At 43.6% G+C, this 23861-nt stretch overlaps 1 protein-coding gene across 1 annotated transcript in view; it reads left to right on the top strand.

The window, feature by feature from the left end:
- The first annotated feature begins 4020 nt into the window (after positions 1–4020).
- Positions 4021–23861, top strand: part of atp2a2a (ATPase sarcoplasmic/endoplasmic reticulum Ca2+ transporting 2a) — a 29885-nt gene continuing 10044 nt past the window's right edge. The window contains exons 1-11 of the mRNA XM_072681489.1: positions 4021–4611; positions 5951–5968; positions 6089–6171; positions 9832–9936; positions 10262–10400; positions 20158–20238; positions 20434–20519; positions 20738–21202; positions 22777–22865; positions 23371–23473; positions 23635–23766. Coding sequence (XP_072537590.1) covers positions 4494–4611; positions 5951–5968; positions 6089–6171; positions 9832–9936; positions 10262–10400; positions 20158–20238; positions 20434–20519; positions 20738–21202; positions 22777–22865; positions 23371–23473; positions 23635–23766 — 1419 coding nt within the window. The 5' untranslated portion in view covers positions 4021–4493. The remainder of the gene's footprint in view (positions 4612–5950; positions 5969–6088; positions 6172–9831; positions 9937–10261; positions 10401–20157; positions 20239–20433; positions 20520–20737; positions 21203–22776; positions 22866–23370; positions 23474–23634; positions 23767–23861) is intronic.

The following is a 23861-nucleotide window of genomic DNA, read 5'->3' as shown; positions in this document are numbered from 1 at the left end:
GGTGCACCGCAAGCTTCATGGCATGGGTTTCCATGGCTAAGCATCTGCATGCAAGCTTTACATCACCAAGCACAATCCAAGTGTAGGATATAATGGTTTAATGGATTCTGGAGCAGTGGAAACATGTTCTATGTAGTGATGAAACTGGCTGTCTGATGGACTCTGGGTTTGGCGACTGTCAGAAGAACATTAACTGCCTGATTGCACTGTAATAACTGTAAAGTTTGGTGGAGGAGGGATAATGCTATCAGGTTGTTTTTCGGGGGAAGGCCTATAGGTCCCTTCATTCCAGCAAAGGGAAATCTTAATGCTTCAGCAGACCAAGACATTTTCCAAATGCGTGGAAACAGTTTGGGGAAGGCCCTTTTCTGTTCCAGCCTGACTTGCACCCATTGCACCTTTGGCATGAACTAGAGTGGAGATTGTGAGCCAGGCCCTCTTGTTTAGCATCAGTGTCTGACCTCACAAATGCTTTTATGGATGAGTAAAGGGCAAAAATTCCCAGAGACACACTCCAAAAACTTGTAGAAAGCCTTTCCATTAGCAAGGAAGCTGACAAACTCCATATTAATTCCCATGGGTTTAGAATGGGACGTTCATATAGTGTATGTTTCAAACAGTCTTGCCTTTCACCCTTGTTTGCCCTCTGCCAGCACAATTTACATAGACAGGCAAACCTTGATCATTGTGGACATTGCAAATGTAAATTTTCTCTTTCCCTAGTCTGTCTATCCAAACAGCATCTGCTTAAAACATCTGAATATTACAACTGGACTGGCTTGATGGTAGCAACTAGGAACTGTATGTGTAACTAGCTGAGACAGGACCTAGGCTCACATATCACCGCTGTCTAAACAAGGCCTTGCATTTCCGAATAGGTCACTTTTAATACAAGTAATTATAATATATATTTTTATTCTAAGTCATTTGGAATGTTTTTATTGGTCTATTCATCAAATTCTTTAACAAAAACAAAAAAAGAAGAAAATGCTGATACAAGGTTTTGTTCCAACAGTGACGCTATGCAGATCCACACTGATATTGGAGATCATCTACACCACTTGTAGGTAAACCTCTAGCAAACGTTTGTCCACTGCAATGGTGACGTTCCCCTGTACATGTGTTTTCCATACCAGCCTGTTCTTTTTACACACTTGTCTTGCTTATACTGCATGTAATCCACTGGCATGTCACACTCGTACTCTCCCAGCCATTTATATCTCCAGCCGCAGCCACAAAGTTCTCGTCTGTTCTTGTGTCTGGCCAAGGTCCTGAGATTCACGTTCACTGTATCTCACTGATGAATAGCAGAGCAGAATAAACCTCCGTCCAGCAGTGTCCTTTTTCTGCATATCTGTGTGCCTCTGTGACAGCTGTAGATAGGCACTATCTCCTCTCTCCTTATTTGAGGCCTCTATCAGTTCTTTTAGTTGTTCTGACAGATAGCATCCATGATGCATCACCACCATATCTGTGAAGATCGCTGAACTGTCTTTGGACAACCTTTTAGAGTCTGGTTACAGCTGCAAGTTGCAGTTTATCATTTCAAGCAAAATGCTAAGGATTTCAAATCTGATGGCGTGAAAACACGTGACTTCTGAAGTTCCTGTTTATTTAAACCTTGGGCCAAGTTCCCAGAACAAGGTTAACTACAAAACTACAATATAATCAGTTTTCAATGGAGAACCTGTGCTGACCTTACAGTTTAGTCCAAGACTAGGCTTCACCTATGGACAGGAAACTGTATGTGAGAGAAAGCTGCTAGAAAGTGAGCTTTTCTGTTGGTAAATTGACTTTTTGCTAAAGAAATGGCAAATTTAATGGAAGTGTAATGGCTCATATTTTAAAGGTCTTTCAGTACTTTTCAGTTGTATAAGCAGAAATCTCCAGTGCAAAACTAAAGACACTAAACATGACGTGGTCAGTAAAGCTATTTCTACACACATACATACATACATAAAAATGAATGAATGAATGAATGAATGAATGAATAAATAAAAAAATAGTAAGCTTGTGTATGTTACTTTTTCTTTTTACTGGGAGCTCAGTTTTTACACTCATCATCCAATGCTTACACTCTTTAAAAGTGGGTTCTTCAAAGGTTCGTTAGTAATGGCAGTGGTTCTATATAGGGCCAGGACAACTCAAAGAACTGTTTAGATGCTTAAAGATGTTTCTCTATAACAGCAAAAAGGATTCCCCTTTTTTCCCTTTATAATAAGTAATCAATTAAAACATAGGCCAGTATATCAGGTTCAATTTGGAATTTGACCTTTTTTTAAACCCTTTAAACCATGAAGGCTCACATATCAGTTGTCCAGTTTCATAACTACTTGAATTCAGTTAAATAGTTAAATAGTTATCAAATAATTTGCATCAGTGTCTGGGTAATAAGCCTATGGGTAATTCTCACAAAACAGCCGTTGGATGTAGATGTGGATGTTGGATTGTCAATCATCAGGCAGATAAATCTTACTCATAATTTAATGGATTAATAGGAGCACTTCCCAAGATTTACCCTAATTCCTTTTAGAGCAATGAGAAAAAAAAAATCATGATTTACATAATTATCTTCCTTTTTTGTGATAATTGTATAATATGGTAAAATGTGTGAAGATGACATTACTAAATGTTTTTAATGAATTAAATAAATAATCTTTACATTTTTAATCCAAAATAAAGTTTGAATATTTTCTAAATGATTTTAGTAAGTATTTGTCATTTACTTGTCATTTAGGAGGTTCAGTGGCTTCACAATACGAGAGACAAGTAAAGTAGCAGTGGGGTAATCCAAGATACAAAAGTATCAATACTTTAAATATAATGTAATCAGTCCACAGCACTTTCAAAAACATCCAAAATTCTAGATGAACTGTAGCTCACCTCAAACGTTGAGTTTGCGATAAACTTGCAGGTCTGGTTTCCTTCTTGTAACTCTTCCATGAAGATTATATTTATGAAAGCAATGCTGCACAGTGGAACAGTGCACCAACACTCGTGACTCAGCTCATCCTTGATCGTTTACCTTTTTAAGATTTCAGTTTCAGTTTACACTGCTAGTGTTAACAGTTATCAGTACAAAAGGTTTGAAGAGAATTAGAGAATGAATAATGTTTTAAATGTTTTGAAATCTGATTCAGCTGACAGTTCCTAATTACAATTGATAACATGCCTCAGGCCTAATTTGCTAGTAAAGGACTGAGACTTTGCAACATTAAGGGTGCCCAAACTTCTGCACAGGTCAAAAATAATAATTTGTATTTGTTTTATGTGAAAAACAGTAACTTTTTACTCTGCAGTGGGATTTACTGAAAAAACAATAGGCCTCTGCCACACTTAGGGTGCTTAAACTTCTGCACAGGCCAAATGACTGTAGTAATAAAGGAACTGTGCAATGGGATGTGCTGAAAACATTGTGTTATCTACACAGGCTGTGTTTACTACTTCTTAATTAAAACAACTGACAAAATCTATAATTTCACCAAGGGTGCCCATGTCTTTTGCATAAGACTTTGTTCATTGTTTCATGACATTGAATGTGTGACTGCTGCTGAAAAAGTAGAAAATATTTTATCAAATAAAAGTGTGGGATAAAACTACCACCACCATGTTTCACAGCTGGTTGTACAGCCCCCAATGACAATGCATTAGTTTGCTTTACTAAACAGCAAGTTCATTTAGCAGTTCATTTAAATCTAATGCATAATATTGAATGTAAATATTTACACTGCAGAAATAGATAACCCAAAAAATGTAAATTAGATGAGGTCATCCCTCCTGAATGACTCAATTTACATCTGCACAATTGAATTTAGGAGGACTGCTCCTTTAAGGTGATCGACGCCTTCACAGTGTGGCAGACCAGACAGTGAGGATTAGCAGGTTTGTACCTCAGCACTTCTGCAACTTCTGCTCTCCAGGCTCGAAGCTGAGCCCAGGCACTGATTGGCTCTTCCCGAGTGCCGACAGGGGGCAGCCGCGAGGCAGCCGCGATATAACGAGAGTAAAGCGCCGCCTCAGGGTGCCACTGGACGCGGGGAAGGGGAGCGAGACTCACCGGCACAGTTCCCGGAGAAAGAAAGCTCAGGGCTGCGAACGAGGTCGTGTGATGTGCTAAGCCTGGACCAGCTGCGCCTCTTGGAGGGGGAAATAGCAAGACCCCGGCACACGGGAGAAACACCTCCACGCACCGCCGCATGCTCCGCGGAGAGACGGACTCGTGGAAGGAAGCCGCGCGCAAGTTTGGGTCCCTCATGTTGGCTGTTTTTCACCTGACAGACGCTGTGCTGGTGTGACTGAGAGGTGCCCGCTGAGACAGGCGCTGTGTTGAGAAAGCAGCTCGTCTCTCTCTCTCTCTCGGACCCTCCAGTCAGTCAGTGAGCGAGTGAGGCAGTGAGGCAGTGAGGCAGGCAGGGAGCGAGCGAGCGAGCTGCGGCTGAGACGCACCGAGCAGCAGAGGCAGCAGAGGCAGCAGCAGCAGAGGCAGCAGCAGCATGGAGAACGCGCACACCAAGAGCGTGGAGGAAGTTTACAGCTTTTTCGGCGTGAACGAGAGCACGGGACTGGGGCTAGACCAAGTCAAAAGGCAGAAGGAGAAATGGGGGCCGAACGGTACGTGAGACGAGTGTGTGTGTGTGTGTGTGTGTGTGTGTGTGTGTGTGTGTTGAGCATGCTGGTGTCTGATCCCCAAACCTGCTCGCTTTCTTCTCCCCATCAGCCGGCGCTGATTGCGAAAGTGCTGACGTCATCACACACGTCTGTGTCTTTTTTTTTTTTTTTTTGTGTGTGTGTGTGTGTGTGTGTGTGTGTGTGTGTGTGTGTGTGTGAGTGAGAGTGACAACACTGGACTGAATGTGCAGGGCATCTGAGGCATCTAGATGGGGGTGAAAGCAAGGTCATTGCCCCCCCCCCCTCACCTCCTCAGTGGTCTTTTGTCTTTTTACTTCAGGGCTCTTTAATTACCCCTAGTGGGAACCTGAGGTGGAAGTACCCTAAATAATAGTGATGCTTTTGCCCCATACTACCCCCCCCCCCCCCCCCACACACACACCCCCTTTATCCATATAGAGTCTGTGTAGTCTGTAATGTGCTTTGCCCATTTATAGGGTCAGGGGTTATGGTGTTCCAGGTTATTATTATTATTATTATTATTATTATTTTAGTAGTACATTTAAATTATATGCAGTTGATGGAAAAATGTGTGGCTGGTGGAAGTGGAAATGTATGGTGTAGGATAGAGACTACCACCACCATGTTTTGCAGCTCCTCATACACGCACGCTGGCAGTGGCAGATCATTAGGTTGGTTTAATAAATGGCTGGTTTTTGAAAGTTAATTTAATACTAATAGAAAAATTGTGTGTCATTTTGGAGCATTTCTATTGGTCCGTTTATCTTAATTTTGAAAACGGCCAAATTCACATTGTCAAAGTCAGTAGAGGCAAAAATGAAGATGCAAGGTATTTGTATATCAGTGACTGACTGTATACCTATTTATATTTTAGGGACGCTGTAATGTTAATGCAGTCAGGCCTGGTGGCGTGGGATTGGTGTTAAGGCTCTCCTGACTTTACAGTTGTTGGAACATTGGCTAGGCTTGCAGTTGTTGCTATTTGTAGACTTATTAAAGCCTTTTTAGTCCAAAATAACGGCCCATCTGTTCTCAGGAGAAGTGAGAAAGCCCGGTTAGAAACCAGCTGCTAGGATCCCATCTATAGTGCACATCTCCCACAGAGAATATCTGCCTCACTGGACAGAACCGTCCAGCGCAGCTCTGTGTATCTCAAGTCTGGGGACAAAAGCGGGGTTTCTGTTCTTGGTGCTGTCTTGATTTGGGCTTGAGTGAATGTCAGGAAAAGCTGTTCATTAAAGTGTTTTGCAGCGTGACCTTAATTGACCCTCTTTTCTCTTTCTTCCTTCTGTCCTCTTGCTTGGTCATGATCTGTGTGCAGAGTTACCAGCTGAAGAAGGTAATTATCTTGGTTTCTAACTCCTCATTTATTTGTATGTATTTATTATTTACTTATTTATTATTGCAGAAATGGGATTGAATGCATTGATTGATCACTGTCTCGTCCTCCTCTCCTCAGGAAAGTCTATATGGGAGCTGGTCATTGAGCAGTTTGAGGATTTACTCGTGCGCATTCTTCTACTGGCAGCTTGTATATCGTTTGTAAGTATACCTCTTACTTTCAGACTGATGCGTGTGTATCTGTGAATGTCTTGATATTAGAAAAGCCTGAGGGCCTAAAGTGTAGGTCCTGCTTCTTAAGTATGTCTTCAAAACCGTACAAGTATACTACATGGGCAAAAGTATAGGGACACCCCAGGAATCAAGGGTTATAAAGAGTTTATCCCTCTTTTGTTGGAGTCACTGTTTGGCGCATTGCTGTGAGGATTTGCCTGCATTCAGTGACCAATGGATTAAGTAAGGTTGGGATGTTGGATGATCACTACCCCAGCTCACCCCCCACCCTTCAGAAAAGTGTTACATGAAGCACCATCATTCCAGGGAACACAGTTCTCACAGCTCCCCATGCTGGGGGGCTTTATAACCCTCTAGCCCACGCCTGGCATTAGGCATGGTACCAATAGGCTCATGTTTATCTGCTCCAGAGAGTCCTATTCTTTTGGCAGCACTTGTCCACAGGAACTGGACATGCTGTGTGTGCATTTACACATCTGTGCAAATGGGTCCCTCTTAAAGTAGCTGAATGCATTCAGTAGGAGGGGTGTCCACAGACATTTGGACATGTAGTGTACTAGCATTTTGCAAAATGCTAATGCTAATTAGCGGTGTACTCTGCTTGTTATGGCAGGCCGGGGAATTTAGATGAGTGTTTTCTCTTTTCCTGCTGCTGCTGCTTTGAGGGCTTGTGGAGGTGCAGATGGCTTGTTAGTGTCTTGTCTCGTGTCTCCTGTCTTCACCGTGTCTTGGGTTACTCACAGATCAGAAGGTTAAACAGCTGAGAAAGCTGCACTGCTTGGGAATGGTGACAACAGCGTTTGTTGGGATCGAGTGTCTGTCGCTAGCCGGCAAACAAGACGTCCGAGCTTTGCGCTGCTGTCTCAGACTGACGTGTAAAGACCCCTGTCATTAGTTGGGATTGCTCCTGGACGACTAGGTCTATCGCTGACAGTTTAGAAGGTTAGAAGTTCAGCATTGATGGCAGTGTTTGGATGATGAAGGTTATGATAGGAAATGAACGCAGTATTCCAGAACTTGGCTTGGTCACGTGAGTGTCACGTAATTTTGGAGCATTTCTGTTGGTCCATTAATCAGATTTTCATACAGTGTACAGAAAAAACCCATATTCAAATTATATGAAGAAATGGAGACAAGATTTTGCGGGACAGTGACTATATACCCTGATGGGTTGTAATTCTGAACACAGCACCTTTACAGTGAAACTCCTTTATGAAGAACACAAGTCACGTGACCAATTTTCAGTTCTTAATGCTAATAAGCGAGGTTTTCTGTTACCCATGCTCAGCTAGTCCTGATCCTGGAGGTTGGCTAAGCCGGTAAGTCTAGTGAGCATGTCCTGTGGTGTGATCTCAACCACATGGCTGCTTGGAACGGTCTGGCCGGCCGTCCGGCTGGAGAGAGGTATACCCGCCAGCTGTCCGCTGCCCAGCTCAGAGATAGCAAGGTGTTGGGCTTTGTCTTTGACAGCTCCTGCTGAGCAGACTAGGGGAGAGGGCATTGCTGCAGGCCAAATTTGGCTCCTGACCTTCAGTGGGAGACTGCTTGTTCCGGCAGCTGGGCTAACTGGCCAGCAGCGGGAGACTAAAGCCCCCAGCCAATTCTGCTTACCTTCAGAGTGGTGTGGCGTGGGGTGTTAAGCCTGCAGTCAGTACCAGCAGGTAGCATGCAGGGGGTACATCATGTGGAACATGGCTCCCACTGATCCGCACTGGGTTGCTAACTTTAGCTGTGGCTTGATTTTGCTGGAGTGCAGATCAGTGTGCTGTGGACAGTTTTACCCACAACATATGCCTTCTGTAAATGGTTTAGTTGTAGGTTAGAAAAGGAGCGTTCAGAGAATATCAGTGCAAACTGATGTGAACTTTTAACTGCACCTTCTGAGGAAGACTCATCCAGGATGGTCATATTTGTGCTGGTGTCGCCACACAGTAGGACAGTGCATCACCCTTCCAGTGTCTTTCTAAAGGTCCTTTTGCAGTCGAACAGGGGAGTTGGATTTGCCTGGATTTCTTCCAATGATTACCTGCCCCTGAGGTTTTCTACCAACCCTCAGCTTGACTTCCACCATTCCTTCTAACTGCAGTTTAGGTTTACAGACCAGGAAACGGCTACCTGAAAACACTTTACCATCTTCTCATAGTCGTCTTCTGCTTTGTGGGGATTTTAGCTTTCAGAGAACTAGGCAGCTGTTTGTAGGAGCCCAAGTCTGCTGATTGTTGGGACTACTCTTGAGAACTCTGAGTATTTATTAAATTAGCTTTACCCGGCCCTTTTCTAATTATTGTAAACAAGCCTTAACTCTAGCAAGCTTAAGGTCTGAGACCTTGGTAAAACCTATCTGAAGGCTCAAATCTATTGGGGTGCAAGTGGGTTTGGGTTGTTTTAGTTTCCCCTGTCTGTCCGTCTCCCTGTCTGTCCGTCTGTGATTCATTTCCAATCATGATGCTGCAATACAAGACATGGCTGTGACATAAATAACTTGCAGTTGCAATGTTTGAACCCCAGAATTTACAAATAACCAGTACCAAGTCTGAAGTCCTCTCACCTCCCAGCTCTATTGCAGTTAGTGTAACATGAAAACAATCTTTTTTTTTTTTCCTTTTCAAATTTTGGTCAAAATATATGGAGGATAAAAAATTATGAGCCCAGCATTGTGAATCAAATGGGTTGAGTGTATTGCTATGTGCCTAATTTCCATCAAATGGGACCAATTACTGTTACCTTAGAGGCTCTGATGTAATTCGTGCATCATAAAATCTCATTCTCACATTTTTGATCCTTTTTTTGTGTTTTGGTTGTTCAGGATTTTTTTAAATACACTGATATACATGTGATTGGAGGGGCTGTTGACATAAGAATTCTACATAACAATCATAAATCTGTACTCTTTAATAATTGTAGAATTTTAAATGCTGGTGAAATGCTACCTTCAGACTGATGCAACACATTTTACGCCCCAGTAACACACACACATGTGTGTTTAGTGTTCATATATATTATAGTATCAATAATAAATACACGAGTGAGTGAGTCCATTAAAGCGGCATCATTCATATGTGCAGCAGTGCCTTTCTGAGGTCTTGCTGATTAACTTTACTGGCCACAAGTCCCAATGAGGGGTGTGTAAGTAAAACTGCAGCCTCATATGCTTTCAAACAGCAGCCATGCTCAACGACTGCAGCCTCCGGAGTGTCTGAAGGATTAGGGTTTGCTGTGATGGTGACTGAGCAGTGTAGTCTAGCAGCCCCTTAAAGCATAAATGGTGACGCTTCTGCATAGTTAGTTTCTTAATTTTTGCTGTTGGGATTAGGATCATCTGTTTCTCCAGAGCTTTATATCCGCATTTAAGAAACTCCCTCGTCGTTCAGCCGTGTATTTATTGCGGCTTTATTTGCTTGGCTGCTTTAAAACGTCAGACTGGAGTTTTGAGGCCATAGATTGCCTCCGCCCTTAATTATGGGTTGTGAGTGTGAGAGTTGGAGAGTGGTAAATGGTGCTGTAGCATGCCTCTACATGAGGCCTCGTTCTGTAGCCCTCCAGCGAAAAACACTATTCCCAGTAATACAGCTTTGAATGTTGCATATCAGGATGACTTTCTCATATGTGCCCTTTTATTCTCTCTAGGTTTTAGCCTGGTTTGAGGAAGGAGAGGAGACAATCACAGCCTTCGTGGAGCCTTTTGTAATCTTGCTTATTCTCGTAGCCAATGCCATCGTGGGTGTGTGGCAGGTGAGTGTTTGTAGACGCAGCTAATTCACATCCAAGTTGTCACGCTCTGTCTCTGGGGCTTGTTTGTGAAGAGGCTACTTGGTCCAGAAATGTCCAAGAGATTTTGTGTATAAATTTGTATATGGGTAGATTTGGCTCAAAATGCAGAGTTTACCTTAACATTTGATTATTAAATTATTTAATTTATAATTAATAAGAACCTGCCTTTTCCTTCTCTGAGATACAAATCAAAGTCATGTCATGTACACCAATCTCGCCAATCTGGCAACCTGACCGGATTAAGTTAAACAATCTAACTTAAATGGCTGCTTTGTGTCCCCGCCAGGAGCGTAATGCTGAGAATGCCATCGAGGCTCTGAAGGAATATGAGCCTGAGATGGGGAAGGTTTACCGGCAGGATAGGAAAACCGTGCAGCGGATCAAGGCCAAAGACATAGTGCCTGGAGACATTGTGGAGGTGGCTGGTAAGATGCATCAATCATGTTTATTAAAGCAAAGAAAATAACACATGAAGTGTAGATGACTCATGTAATCAACCACTTATCTCCTTTTCTCATCCACACTTTGTTGTTTGAACATCTTAAAATGAACTCCTTTTGAATTTCGTCATTTAAAAATAACTTCTCATATAAACTTGTTAAGGCACCAGTGTTTGAATACTGGAGTCAGTATCTGTTGTTTAATCATGGGCAGAAATACACAAGCTAAACTTCCCCTTTAAACTTACCGTTTAGCCCATTTTACATTTGAGCCCTTCTTGCGTGTCCAATTGCACTAGTTTTCAGTGCATTTCGCTGTGCCAGATCTCTTTCGCTTGCTTCATGTGGGCATGCGTGTGACCTTCCTGTATGCAAATGATGCAAAATACCAGTCTGAAGGGCGACCTTATTTTTAAGATTTTTAATCAATTGTATTCTAGTCCTTTTCTGGAAATCCAGATTCAGCCGTTATCTTTCCATGCCGTTTCTATCTCCATGTTCGAAAGACATTTGTTCTGTGGGTGACCCTTGCTTGACATGCCATCCTGCTCTCCCTGATTGGTTAGAAGCAGTGTGGCAGCCATAATCCTTTATGATCAAAATTGGCTTTGTTGTGGTGGTCCTAAATAAACTGCCTGCGTTATTTTAGCCCAAATTATTTATTTATTATTATTTTTCTTTTGTGTCACTCAGAATGTCTCTGATTTGGTCAGGATGCTCAATGCACGCAAGAAAACCCGATTAGAGGGTTTTGCAGTAATGAGATCCAATATGCTGCTTATTATAATTATAGCACATTTTTGTATCCTCCTGTAACCCCTAATCCTTAAATGTCCCTATCTGTATAACTCTATTCTGTCCAGTGAGCTCTCAACCTTCCTGCTCTGCCACACATACACACTCGCGCACTGCTGATGCTGCTCGCACACCCTTCACGCAGCTCTCAGCTCTGTCAGCAGCTCTCTGCATGTGCAGAAAAGCCCGGAATAATGCTGGAATGAAAGGAGGATTAGATACTTTGTATTTCGAGACTGCTGCTTCTGTTAGTTTGGGTTCTAGGAAATTGCTGAAGTTAAACCTGTTTTGGAAGGTGTGTGTGGTGTCCCCTCATTTACATTCATAATGAACACAAATTCTCATGGTCTCATACCCTGCTAATTCAGATTCACAAAGCACTGTGAGGGGCCTACAACACAAACCCTTGCTGGTATCAGAATGAACTTTATGTGCACTTCATGGACAAGTATTGGGACACCTGCTGAGTCATTGTTTCTGTCCAAAGAAAGTTTATCCTGGCTAACTGTGTGTACTGTCCAGAAAAAGGCTTTCTATTAGATTTTGGAACATTTGCTGTGAGGTGGGGTCAGGATGTTGGATGAACACCACCTAATGTCATGCCTAACTCTCACCCACAAATGTATTTGATGGGGCACCATTACTGCATGTAATACAGGTCCACTGGCCCACAGCTCAATTTCTTTTTTTTTTTTTGGGGGGGGGGGTTGTTTGTACCCCTCTAGCCCACGTGTGGCATTAGGCATGGTGCCAGTAGGTTTGTTTATCTGCTCCAGAAAGTCTTATTCTGTTGGTGATGCTTAGCTACAAGGACTAAACAGGCTGTGTGTGCATTTGCACATCTGTGTCAGCAATTGGTGTAGCTTAAAGAGCTAAATGCAGTCATTAGAAGGAGTGTCCGCAAACATTTGGGTTTGGCGTATGTGTATAATGTAGTAAAAAACTTGTAACTGTGCAGGTGCTGAGGGATGGTGTTCTGCTGTGTGGTTTGTGAGGGGCTGCAAGCTCAACCCCAGTTCCCTCACCCCCCCCCCCCCCCCCCCCCATTTTTTTTTTTTTTGGAGAGTAGTGGTGTGTGTTATTTTTAGCATGGTGGGCTGTTGAGATTATGAAATGCTTTATTTATATCTTGCAGTTACAATAGTTAAGATGACAGGTGTTTAGCTCTACCCCCTCCTCCCCCTGCAGTATTGCAGTGTATGACGTGAGGTATGGTCCAGACGGACTACAGTGTCACCTTGAGAAGGTCACTGGTGGGGCTGGGGACAATTTGACGTCATAACCATAGATGAATACCTTTTTAGAGGTGTGTGTGTGTGTGTGTGTGTGTGTGTGTGTGTGTGTGTGTGTGTGTGTGTGTGTGTGTGTGTGTGTGTGTGTGTGTGTGTGTGTGTGTGTGTGTGTGTGGACAAGCAATCCCTTGTGAACTTGCAGAAAAGGCATGTCTGTGGTCTAGAGAGGAACTGACTAGATCAGATTAAGCGTTTTAGACTTCAAGGAACAGAAGACCTTTTGGTTTTGGAGATCAGATGCGAGATCTATGGAGAGAACAGATTTAACAGTCTGTACTGTTGACTGACTTATTTTTTTTAATATTAAAATATCCATTTAAACACCGGTTCATGTTTGAGATGATGGTAGGTTTTAGTTTCAGAGGACGTTCTTTTGCCCCAATTTATCCCAGAACATCCACCACTGTGGCTGGGTTGTAGTTTGCCCAGCATGAGTGCTTAGGTAGGTCCTAATGTAATGGAAACAATGATAATGAATTGGTGAACAATTACTTAACATGATTAACTCAAGCCGAGAGACACCTGGGATTTTTGGCTGCGTCTTGAGTGGATTTCGTAACCTGACATCTGTGCCTTTTCGCTCCATGCGTGTGCTGGAAGCATGACGCAGGCAGTGGCACAGTGCACAGTCTGGAAAGAGGGACTGGGGGACTGTAACTGACTTGGCCGTGAACAGAATTACAAATGCAGCCAATCCTGTCCTGACTGTCAGCTTCTGCAGGGCCAAGTGTGTTTGTGGACGTATGTGTCTCCTCACCTAGCCTGCTAAGTACATCATTGCTGTCTGATCAAAACCTTAAGGTCAAGTCAAGGTCAAGTCACTTTGGAGCATTTCTATTGGTCCATTCATCATAATCTACAGATGCAATGTAAAGAACAACCGCCAGATTTACACATGGCAGAAGTGGATATGCAAGGTTGTTGTGACTGACAACACTAACCGGTCAGCCATAACATTTAATAACACCTGCCTAACATTGAGTAGCCCCCAACCCCCCCCAAGAATTGGTTGTATGTTATGTGACCCTTGGCAATTCATGGCTGTGGGAGATTGAGGTCCATCCTATGGTGTCTTGCAATCACTGGGCATGTCTGTTGGCTGATTTAACTGTTAGTGTTGTGAGGGTGTGTTAAGTCGTCCACTGATTCTGCCTTAGCAGCAGTTTAAAAACAATGTGGTGGAGATTCATGTATCTCAGAGGAGGCCCACGCTAGGAGTTACTGGAGAGAGCACATACACTTAATCAAAGTCATCAGATTGTCAGTAAGACTAGGGTGGGCCCCAAAAACTGTGCCATCGCTTCTGGTCCTGGAGGTCTTTGTCCGGGGCAGCTTGATTTCCCCATTTTAACCCTGAATCAAGCAATGCATTTAATTGCTGATTTGAATCGGGTGTGTGAACTGATGACCCCAATGGATGGGACTGAAGGTACAGTGTCCAACTGTGTCTGTCCTGGGTGCTGTTTTTGGTAGCTTTTGATCTGTTCCATCAATATGTGTCTCATGAAAGTGTTAAAGGTTTGATTCATGCCTTTTCCGCTGAGCCGTGAACAAAAGGGGAAAACCCCCTTAGATCAAATGCAGTGGGCCATGGCTCGCAGCCTGTGATTGATAAGCACCCTGAGCTCTGCTCCTATTGTTGGCTCCCAGAAAGATGACCTTGTAGGGAAGAGCTAGCTTGTAGTGTCCTGCCTCCTGCCTACCCCCCCTAGCCCCAAGGGTAGCGAGTGAGCCCCTCCCCAACCTCCCACAACCATGTGGACATTGGGATTCCAAACACCCTTCGCTGGAATGCAGGCTTCTGCTGGACCTGGCAACCATCTCCTGTCACTGAGAAGACTTGTGGGCGGTAGTAGGGTTGTGCCAGGTCTCTGATGCCCTCGTACTTGTCAGCAAGGAGCCACAAATGGCTGTGCTGGAATGAGCGCGAGCAGGGAGGGCCATGGGTCTTTATCAATGACATGAATGGAACAGGTGTCTTGCGGGTGCCTCATTGTTGAAGCAGGTTTCTGTGGAGGGTAGAAATGAGGGACAAACCCAGGAAAACTGCTGCCTTTTTAACATTTATATAGAAATGCAATCTTCTAATGTTTTGCTCACAAGAACACCCTCACGTTTTATTGCTACCACTTTTATTACTACATTGGAATCAGGTGCAGCACATCAGCTGCAGATGATTGGATGACCTTGAAGATGGTTCTGGAGAGACCAGTCTTGTTTAAACCTCAGCCATTCAGTGTGCTTCTGATTGTTGACCAATTTTACAACATTTTGGACACATTGCTGTGAGAATTCGATTGCATCCAGCCACTGGAACATTAGCTGGCAGGTGCGGATATTCATTCTTGATCACAAACATCACTCTGACTCTTCCCAGAGCTTTGGCACTCCTGTGAATGCAGTTTCACTGCTCCACAACTCTGTGCTGAGCTGGGCCTTTACACTTTATGGGCATGGTGACCTCCGGTTCATGAGTGGCTGCTCCAGAGCATACCAATCAATGGAGATTATACAGACACTTGTGGGCATTTGAACACCTCAGCCAGCTTGGGGGGGAGGAGGGCTACAGCTAAACAAGACTGAATTCACAAATTAAATATCTAATTCTATGGAATTCTTTTTTCTTTCTATATAATTATTATTATTTTTAATTCAATTGCATTAAGCTATACCCTGAAACTCTCACAGGTGTTCAAATGCGCACCCATGATTTAATGGAGTGCAATGCTGCCATCTAGCCGCCAAGTTAAACACAACACACAATGAACCCCTGTCTGCCACCAATCTTTACAGTGTTTTTGAAAGTCCATCATATTGCATATTATTATTATTATTATTATTATTATTTTTAATAGATATTTACATTTTCAACATTTTTCAGCCTTTTCTAAAATGTTTTGCTTGCTTAATTGAACATGTACAGGGTCTATGCAGTTGAATGCAAAGGAAGACCAGATGTCTGGTCATACTGGCTTGTTGTATTGTTTAGGATAGCATAGTGTAGTCTTCTCAGACCGTGCGACATGACCCAAGATAACCCTGCACTTGACCTCATGCTCCAGCTCTACAGGTGGTGCTGTGTACTTAACTGGACTCTTTTATGAGGACGTCTGAGGTCAGACGAGAGCTGTGGGATCATGCCCTGAAGGGGAAAGTATAGAAACTGCTAGTGAGTGCTACCTGCTCGGTCACCTACACTGTGTGTGTGTGTGTGTGTGTATGCGTGTTCTCACCTGTATGCTGCCTCTTTGTTTTTGTCCTGGAGAGATTTGTGCTGCAGGCACTCTAAATCTAAAGGGGAGTTATGAGTTTGTTTTAGCTTTGTCTACCAACCGTACCACTCTCTCTCTTCAGCTCCAGCCAGTGACTCATGTGCCTGGTATTGTTCTGGATTCTTTGCGTGCGGAGGGTCTAGCGTGGGTGTTCTAGAGGCCAAGCTGCTCTCACTGCCCGGTCGAGGAGAGAGGGGGCGGATGTGTGAGCAGAGAGGGTGGATAACCTCCTAACAGCAACTCGAGAAGTGAAGAGAACAAGGCTGTACCTGCAGGCCGCTCTGCAAATAGCACTCCCACCACACGCTGGGCTTTGAACACTGAACCGCTGCTGTAGCTTCTGCAGAACAGCTACCTTAAAACTGCCTCAAGTTCTTAAAGGATGCCTGGGTGTTGACTGGGTGGTTATTTCCATAAAAGTTCATTTTTACCAAATTGGTCAATCTTTAAAGCAGAATTCATCTTTTTTTTTTTGTTGTTAATATTAACAAACTATACTAGAAAATAAACCATTTTTCACTCAACACTTCAATCATAAGCAAAAAGTAGTTATTTTGACAAAATAAAAGTACCCATGCTGGCCAGCAGAAGAAATGTGGAGAAAGTCATCTATTCACCCAGGAGAGCAAGGCCAGTTGTGCTCTCTCAGGCTCTGGCTGCTGATGGCAGGCAGCATGACCCAGGATTCAAACAAGTGAATCCAGATCATGGTGGAAGCCACTTGGACTACTGGACCACTCTGACCCTATATTATAAAAACTGGTAATTATTTTGACCCATTTTAAATATACGTAATTTATTTATATCTGTCTTAATTTTTAAATAATTATTCTTGATAGTTCTTGTCAAGCATTTTCACAGTCACAAGAAAATAATTATTTTCTCATGTTTTTTTCAAGTCTGTGCATGTGCTCCACCTGCTCCAGTTCTCTGGTGCCTATGGGATATCCATTTTAGTGCATGAACTGTTGAATAAGCACTGTAAGCTTTAGTAGATCTCTGGCATTATAACTTCTGTACATGCAGGCTCTGTCACGTGACCAGTGATCGAGCGAGCGACTGGGGCATTCTAGAGCCTCACTGTCTTTCTTATGAAAAGCCTTCCTCATACTAAATGCTTTAGTGAATTGGGCCCTGAGGCTTTGCTGTCAAGTGGTACCTGACTGATATTCTGCAGCGCACAGCACTGTGAAGAGTATAGTATATTATTTATTTTTTTCCATTTACTTATTTTTTTGGTGTCATGGTAGTTTCACAGTGTTTATGAAGCTATCAGGACCATGGACTTATTGCAGTCAATCAGCAGGTCTGTAGTGGCTTGAGTACTCCAGGATGCTTTAGTAATGTACACCAAAACATGAACAGGCTTCTCTGTAGCAGTCCCTGTGTTGATTTATTGGGCAACCAATACATAATACTGTCAGAGTTCCCAGAGCAGCTGCTTTTCACACACATCCAACCCCTAGCTCTGGGATCTGATTGAAGTTGTCCCAGGATCTAGAAGTTAAGTGTCTTTTTATTGTCCTGCACTTGTACAGTGCAATGATATTTGTTGTCTCTGCAGATGTCAGCTTAGAAAGTGCAGGGTCAACCAAGCTGTGGTACCCCTAGAGCAGAGAGGAACCAATAGTGACTCGATAAGACTCTGGTTTTGAACCCACGAGCAGTAATGCCTTACTCTAACCACTGAGCCAACACTGCTTCTAATAAACTGTTCTCTGAAAGCTGTGGTCAGTCCATGGGGTCAGCCATACTGCGGTGCCGGTGGAGCACAATGACTTAAGTACCCAACAGTGCTGCCTTTTGTGGCTGAACCCACAATCCTGTGATCAATACCCAGTGTTCTAACCTCAGTCACACCTACCTACCTATTGGGCAAGCCCTTCCATCTCCAGCCACAAGGCAGGATTTCTCTGTTTAGGCAGAGTCTGTCCTATGAATAATAGCAGCCAGCCATGAACATTACAGAAGCAGCCTTGTGACTGGTTTGATCCCCAGAACCGACAGAACACCCTTGAAGTGCCCTTAAGTGAGGCACCGAACGTGTGGGTGGGTGGCATGTATGGCTTAAAGGTGGAGCTCAAGGTTCTATGTGTGCAGCACAAATTGTGATTGGGTGGTGGTGGTTCTTCCTATGAGCTGAGGAACGTTCCTATTGAAGGTCCCTACCATTGGCGCATCCAGTGTTTGTGCCCACTTGACCCTGCAACCTGCTCACCACTGTTTGCTTGCTCCCTGGCAGCAGCAAGGTGAAATGGAATCCTTCTGCCTGTGAACAATGCCGGTGACCTTCACCAAAGTGTGTCTGCTCTCATTCAGTACATTGTTCCTCATTTAGCAGGCTGAAAGAGGTGCCCGAGTGGCGTTAAGTCTTTCTGAGAAGCACATTGGCTGACTGGCTGGATGGAGTGCTGGCACCCCATGCTCTCGCCCCCTTCAGCTCTTGCTGGGGGCTCGCATCTCCTGGCACCCAAACAGTTTGTAAATCCACCACATCAAGATCGGGTTTCATATACATGTTCCAGCCACCGCCAAGGCTGTGCCTCGAGCATTGTTGTCCGTCATTTGTCATGGTGGCATTCTGCAGCGGTGGACCATCTGCAGCTTTGCTGGCCCAGTGGTGAATGATATGATGTTAAGCAGCAAACAGGCCAGCAAATAGCCCAGCTACATCCCAGGATTTGTATTCACGTGTTAAATGTTTTTGTTGTGTTGCTGGATCCTCTTTTGGAGACCCAAGTATAGCTGTGCATAGGCGAACACATTGTGGTCTACTGTGATCTCTTCTGATGAAAAAGACCAAGCTGATCTGAGACCAGCATGGGTTGATGTTTGTATAATGATTAGATTTTTGGTTTTGGTTGAGGAGAACTCTTCCTTCCGCACTGTTACAGAAGGCCAGTTTGAATGCAGAGCCTGAGAACCTCAGTTTGATTGGCAACTGAGTACCATCACCTCTTGCAGCTCTTCCTGTTGAGGGCAGCTGTTCTGGAGCGTCCAGATTTAAACCTGATCAGCGGTGCATCAGGGAACAGATCAAAATAGTTTTCCCATGTTTGGATTTGCGCATTGTTGCTCCCATGCTATTTTCTTCTCTCCCGCTCAAGGGCACGGGGAATGCGCACAAGAGGATGTGTCTGTTTTCTCCTGAAAAGGGAATCTTCCCGGCTGTTTCTTTGTCTCCAGTCTTGGCCTTGGTTTCTGCACTTAATGAAGTCATTAATGGACAGAGGAACAATTAATAGATCTATAAATTGATCTGGTTTTGAAAGAGCATTAATTGCGTTAATCAGAATGTTCGCAGTAAAGGGGCTGTTCTAGGATCCGTCTTTAACGAGAAGAAGGAAAACCACTTCATCTTCAAATGGGTTTGGTTGTAATCCTTTTTACTAAAGAGATGGACGGTTTTATGGGACTTAAATAAAGAGACTCTTACTATAAATTCTAACTTTAGAGTGACTGAAAGCTAGAGGGAGTCTACTGCTTCAGTCTGACTTGCATAAGGCTAATGGGCCCCAGTTGGTACTAGACATGTTTGTTTTTTTGGGTGAAGCTTTCCGTTCAGTGAATACTGTATGTAATGAAATCTACTGGCGTGATTATCTAGGCTTCTGAAGATTACCTACAGGTCTTTCCAGCGGCTCTAAACTTTGCTGTCCTTGATAGACCCCTTGCAGAAAATGCATGAAAAGCAGTGTTTGAAGGCTCAAAATGGGACCAAGCTGTCTCTCATTTTCTAGTGTTTGCCAAGCTTGTTTAAAAATAATCAATTGCTCAAGAACCGCAGAGAGTTAGAAGTATATCATGTCTAAGTCTTTGTAGAACCCCCTTTTAATGAATGCATTCAGCTATGTTAAGTTGCACCCATTGCTGACACAGATGTGCAAATGCACACAAACTGCTTGTCTAGTCTCTGTAGAGAAACACTGGCAATAGAATAGGAGACTCTGCAGCAGGTGAACATGGACCTGTTCGAGCCATAACTAATGCCTGCCATGGGCAAGAGGGGTGTAATTCCCACTAGCATTAAGCTGTGGAGCAATGGAACTGTGTTCTCTGGGATGATACTTTTGGGTTAGCACACTGAACTCATTAATGGTCTTGTTACTAAATGTAATTCAATCCTCATAGAAGCGCTCCAACATCTAGTAGAAAGACTTTACTGGACAGTGGAGATAGTTACGCCAACAAAAGCAGGGCTTTTTATTTAAAGAACCTAGGAAGTTGCAGGGATTAAGCAAGTGTCCCAATACTTTTGTCCATATGGTGTTTTATTTGTACTGCTGTTAGGATGGTGCATTGCAATATGTTCCTCTCCTAAATATCCTCAAAATAAATCAGATTTTTGACCTAATTTGTCCCTTTCTCTCTTTTCCTCTCCAGTGGGAGACAAAGTCCCTGCAGATATCCGCATCTGTTCCATCAAGTCCACAACGCTGAGAGTGGACCAGTCCATCCTCACGGGTAACAAACCTCTAAATATACAGTTTTGTGTACATGCGGAGTAATGCAGCCTCATGTAGACAGAAAGATGTTTACTTATGAAGCAAAACCCCACGTGTGCAATGCTTGTCTTTTAATAAGCAGTCCCTGCATATACTGTCATGAGCCTGAAACTGACCTATATGGCTTTCTCTCTCTCTCTGTCTGCGCATACAGGCGAGTCTGTCTCAGTCATTAAACACACCGACCCTGTTCCCGACCCCCGCGCTGTCAATCAGGACAAGAAGAACATGCTGTTCTCTGTGAGTACCATCACAAAGCATGTGCTGTTGACCTTTTACGCTAGCTGTCATTGGTGCACCATCAGGTTACTTCTGCCATTTCTTTGTATTACTCTTATTAAATGTCGATCCAGATTAGAGGACCGCTCCAGTCTGCTTCTTCACTGTCCTGACCTTTTCTAGAGGTTTGAGATCAAAGAGGGGATCTTGCTGAATGGCCATTTTAATTTGTTACCCAGGGCACCAACATTGCAGCTGGTAAGGCTGTGGGCGTGGTGGTGGCCACAGGTGTGAACACTGAGATCGGTAAGATCCGAGATGAGATGGCGTCCACGGAGCAGGAGAAGACGCCCCTGCAGCAGAAGCTGGATGAGTTCGGTGAGCAGCTCTCCAAGGTCATCTCGCTCATTTGCATTGCCGTGTGGATCATCAACATCGGCCACTTCAATGACCCAGTCCACGGTGGCTCCTGGATCCGAGGTGCGGTCTACTACTTCAAGATCGCCGTGGCCCTGGCTGTGGCTGCCATCCCTGAGGGGCTTCCTGCCGTCATTACCACCTGCCTGGCCCTGGGCACCCGCCGCATGGCCAAGAAGAATGCCATTGTCCGCTCCCTGCCCTCAGTCGAAACGCTGGGCTGCACATCGGTCATCTGCTCCGACAAGACTGGCACCCTCACCACCAACCAGATGTCTGTGTGCAGAGTGAGTATGCAGGCTTTCTTTAGGCCCCCATCCACACATCTGGATTTTTATATTAAATATTTGGCTTTTTTCTTGAGTTCAACAGTATCTCAGTCTGTATGCAAACTCAGCCCACCTGGGGGTCTAACACCTCAAAGTTTGAATTCAGGTTCGTAAAGAAACAGCATAAAGGCCAAAATAGACCTCAGTACCTCACAAAGCTGAAGCATGTTTTTTTTAACAACAAATATTTTCTCACTATGTTCAAACAGCTGATCCACATATCTCTCACACACAGACACTTGAAATCTGAAAAAAGCCACACACCTGTCTGATCAGGAGGGTGTGGAAGGTTCACTGGCTGATAAGACAGTGAAGTGGCGGATTTCATAGCAAGTTGAGTGGTTGATCAGCAGCAGCGTTGTCCAAAACAGAAGGCCCAAATGCAGAGAGGCTACATTTTCAAAAAAATCTAGATGTATGACGTCTGGCCAAGAGGAAGCTGTAACTTGGATTTGATTAATTTCGCTGAACTCTTGCATTAATGGCTTATAAGGTCTAGCTGTAGAATGCTAACTGCTGGATTTTGTTCATGAAGGCTGGATATGCAACACTAGCATTTCTCTGGTGTATTTTTGAAAATGCTGAGGCATTGGTAACTTGATGGCAGTGAAGTGTACGGACACCTTACTGTCATGTGCTGTCACAATCTCAGACAAGAGTTGCAGGGCAGAGTGTACTGAGTAACAGCAGCGGTGCTCTACTTCCAGCAACTGGCTCTCAGCAGAAAATTGCTGATCTGGCAGAAAAGCGTATTTTGGGGGTTTTTATTTTAATTTTCCCCCTCTAGCATTCTGTACTCCCCATCTGTACTCCGATCAGTAGGGAGAAACGACTCAGTAACTGTTGCAGCAAAGGCAACAGGTCTGAGTGTAGCAGGAGAGAGTTGGAGAGCCTGATGGCCTGGCAGTTAGGTGCTTAGATGGAGGTGTGTGTGTTTGGCTGTGATGTCCAATGCAATGTGTTTTATTGCCTGATGCAGCTTTATAGCGTCCCTGCAGCAGACCGGGGAAATGAGCGTTAAGCAGGCTGCCACACTCTGCTCGCTCGCACTCTCTCTCCTTTCCTGTTACGGTCGTGTCATTTTGGATGTTTATATGGCAGGTCTTCCTGTGGGAGCACACTGGGCTTCCCAGCCCCACTTTGGAGCTGCTAACACTTCTATACTACAGATCAGTGTAGCAGTTAGGATTATTGACCTCATGCGTACACTTACTGTATTGTAGCTTTTATTACTATATTTAGTATAGTTATGTTATGTGAGGTTATTAAAAGGCTGAAATTTCTGAATGGATCTCATTGTGCATTTAAGTAGTCAGGATGTACTACAGCAGTTGTAGCAAAACAGTGACTGTCAGACCTTGCATAGTGGTAATTAAATAAATTGCAGCATAGTTGCAGATGAAGAGAAAATTGCCACAGACTCAGGATTGTCACTAATGATTTAGTTCTTTATTGCATCTGCGCACATCTTTTTAGCTTAACACCTAATTCCTTAATCTGTTGTATCGTGTCTTTTTGTTTTCTTTTCCCAGATGTTCATTTTGGACAAAGCCGAGAATGAGCACTGCTCTCTGACAGAGTTCACCATCTCTGGGTCCACATATGCACCTGAGGGAGAAGTGTGAGTGTCTCCATATCCGTTCCTGAGTTCAAGTACTGACAACCAAGAAATGTGCTCTCCTGAGGCCAGAGTTACAAAAATTCTTCTTGGATGCAGTTATTTTCTTAACTTCATGCCTAAGAAAAATAGTGACAAGTGACATGGTAGAGTTATTGTAATGCAGCAGTGTGTCAAGTTCTCAAATGCTCTATTAAAAAATTTTCTTTTTTTTTCTGTATTTTTTTTTAGTAATAACTTCATACAAAGTGTTTTTGTCTCTTTAGATTAATTGCCATAGACCAGTTGGCATTCCTCCTTTTCTTTTCATTTTTTTTTTTTTTTTTAAACCTTATCAGCCTCTAATAATCAGTTTAAATAACTGAATTACTAGAATTTGTGTCTAATTTAACAGGACTAAAAGTAGAATTAAGGTTAAATGACTCTCCTATGTCATGCAACTGCTCGTCTGTGTGTAATGCTTACATGGTGGTTTGTAATGACTGCACACTGTTGCATCACCCTGCAGGTATCTGGATAACCGACTGGTGAAGTGCTCTGGATATGATGCTCTGGTGGAGATGGCCACCATCTGTTCTCTCTGTAACGACTCCTCCCTGGACTATAACGAGGTAGTGTCATGATCCTGCTCATTAGCTAAGGCTGAGATCAAACACTCAGTGTTGAGAGAAAAGTCTGCATTTGCTTTGTGTGTGTTTTTTTTTTTCCCCTAAAATAAATCATTATTTGCATATGAGTGAAGCTGATTCAGCATATTTGTGTACATGTGTAGTCTAAAGGTGTGTATGAGAAGGTGGGAGAGGCCACGGAGACAGCTCTGACCTGTCTGGTGGAGAAGATGAACGTGTTTGACACAGATGTCAGGAGCCTTTCCAGGATTGAGAGAGCCAATGCCTGCAACTCTGTAAATATCCTACAGCAAAACCACACTCTAAATACCACATTACACATCAGATTTCATTTCTCTAAAGCTCTATGGCCTTGGGCTCTCCAATTTAG

Source organism: Salminus brasiliensis, chromosome 6 (assembly GCF_030463535.1).
Source record: "Salminus brasiliensis chromosome 6, fSalBra1.hap2, whole genome shotgun sequence".
Lineage (NCBI taxonomy): Eukaryota > Metazoa > Chordata > Actinopteri > Characiformes > Bryconidae > Salminus > Salminus brasiliensis.
The sequence above is the reverse complement of the archived record's forward strand: the minus strand, read 5'-3'. Positions and strand labels throughout refer to the sequence as shown.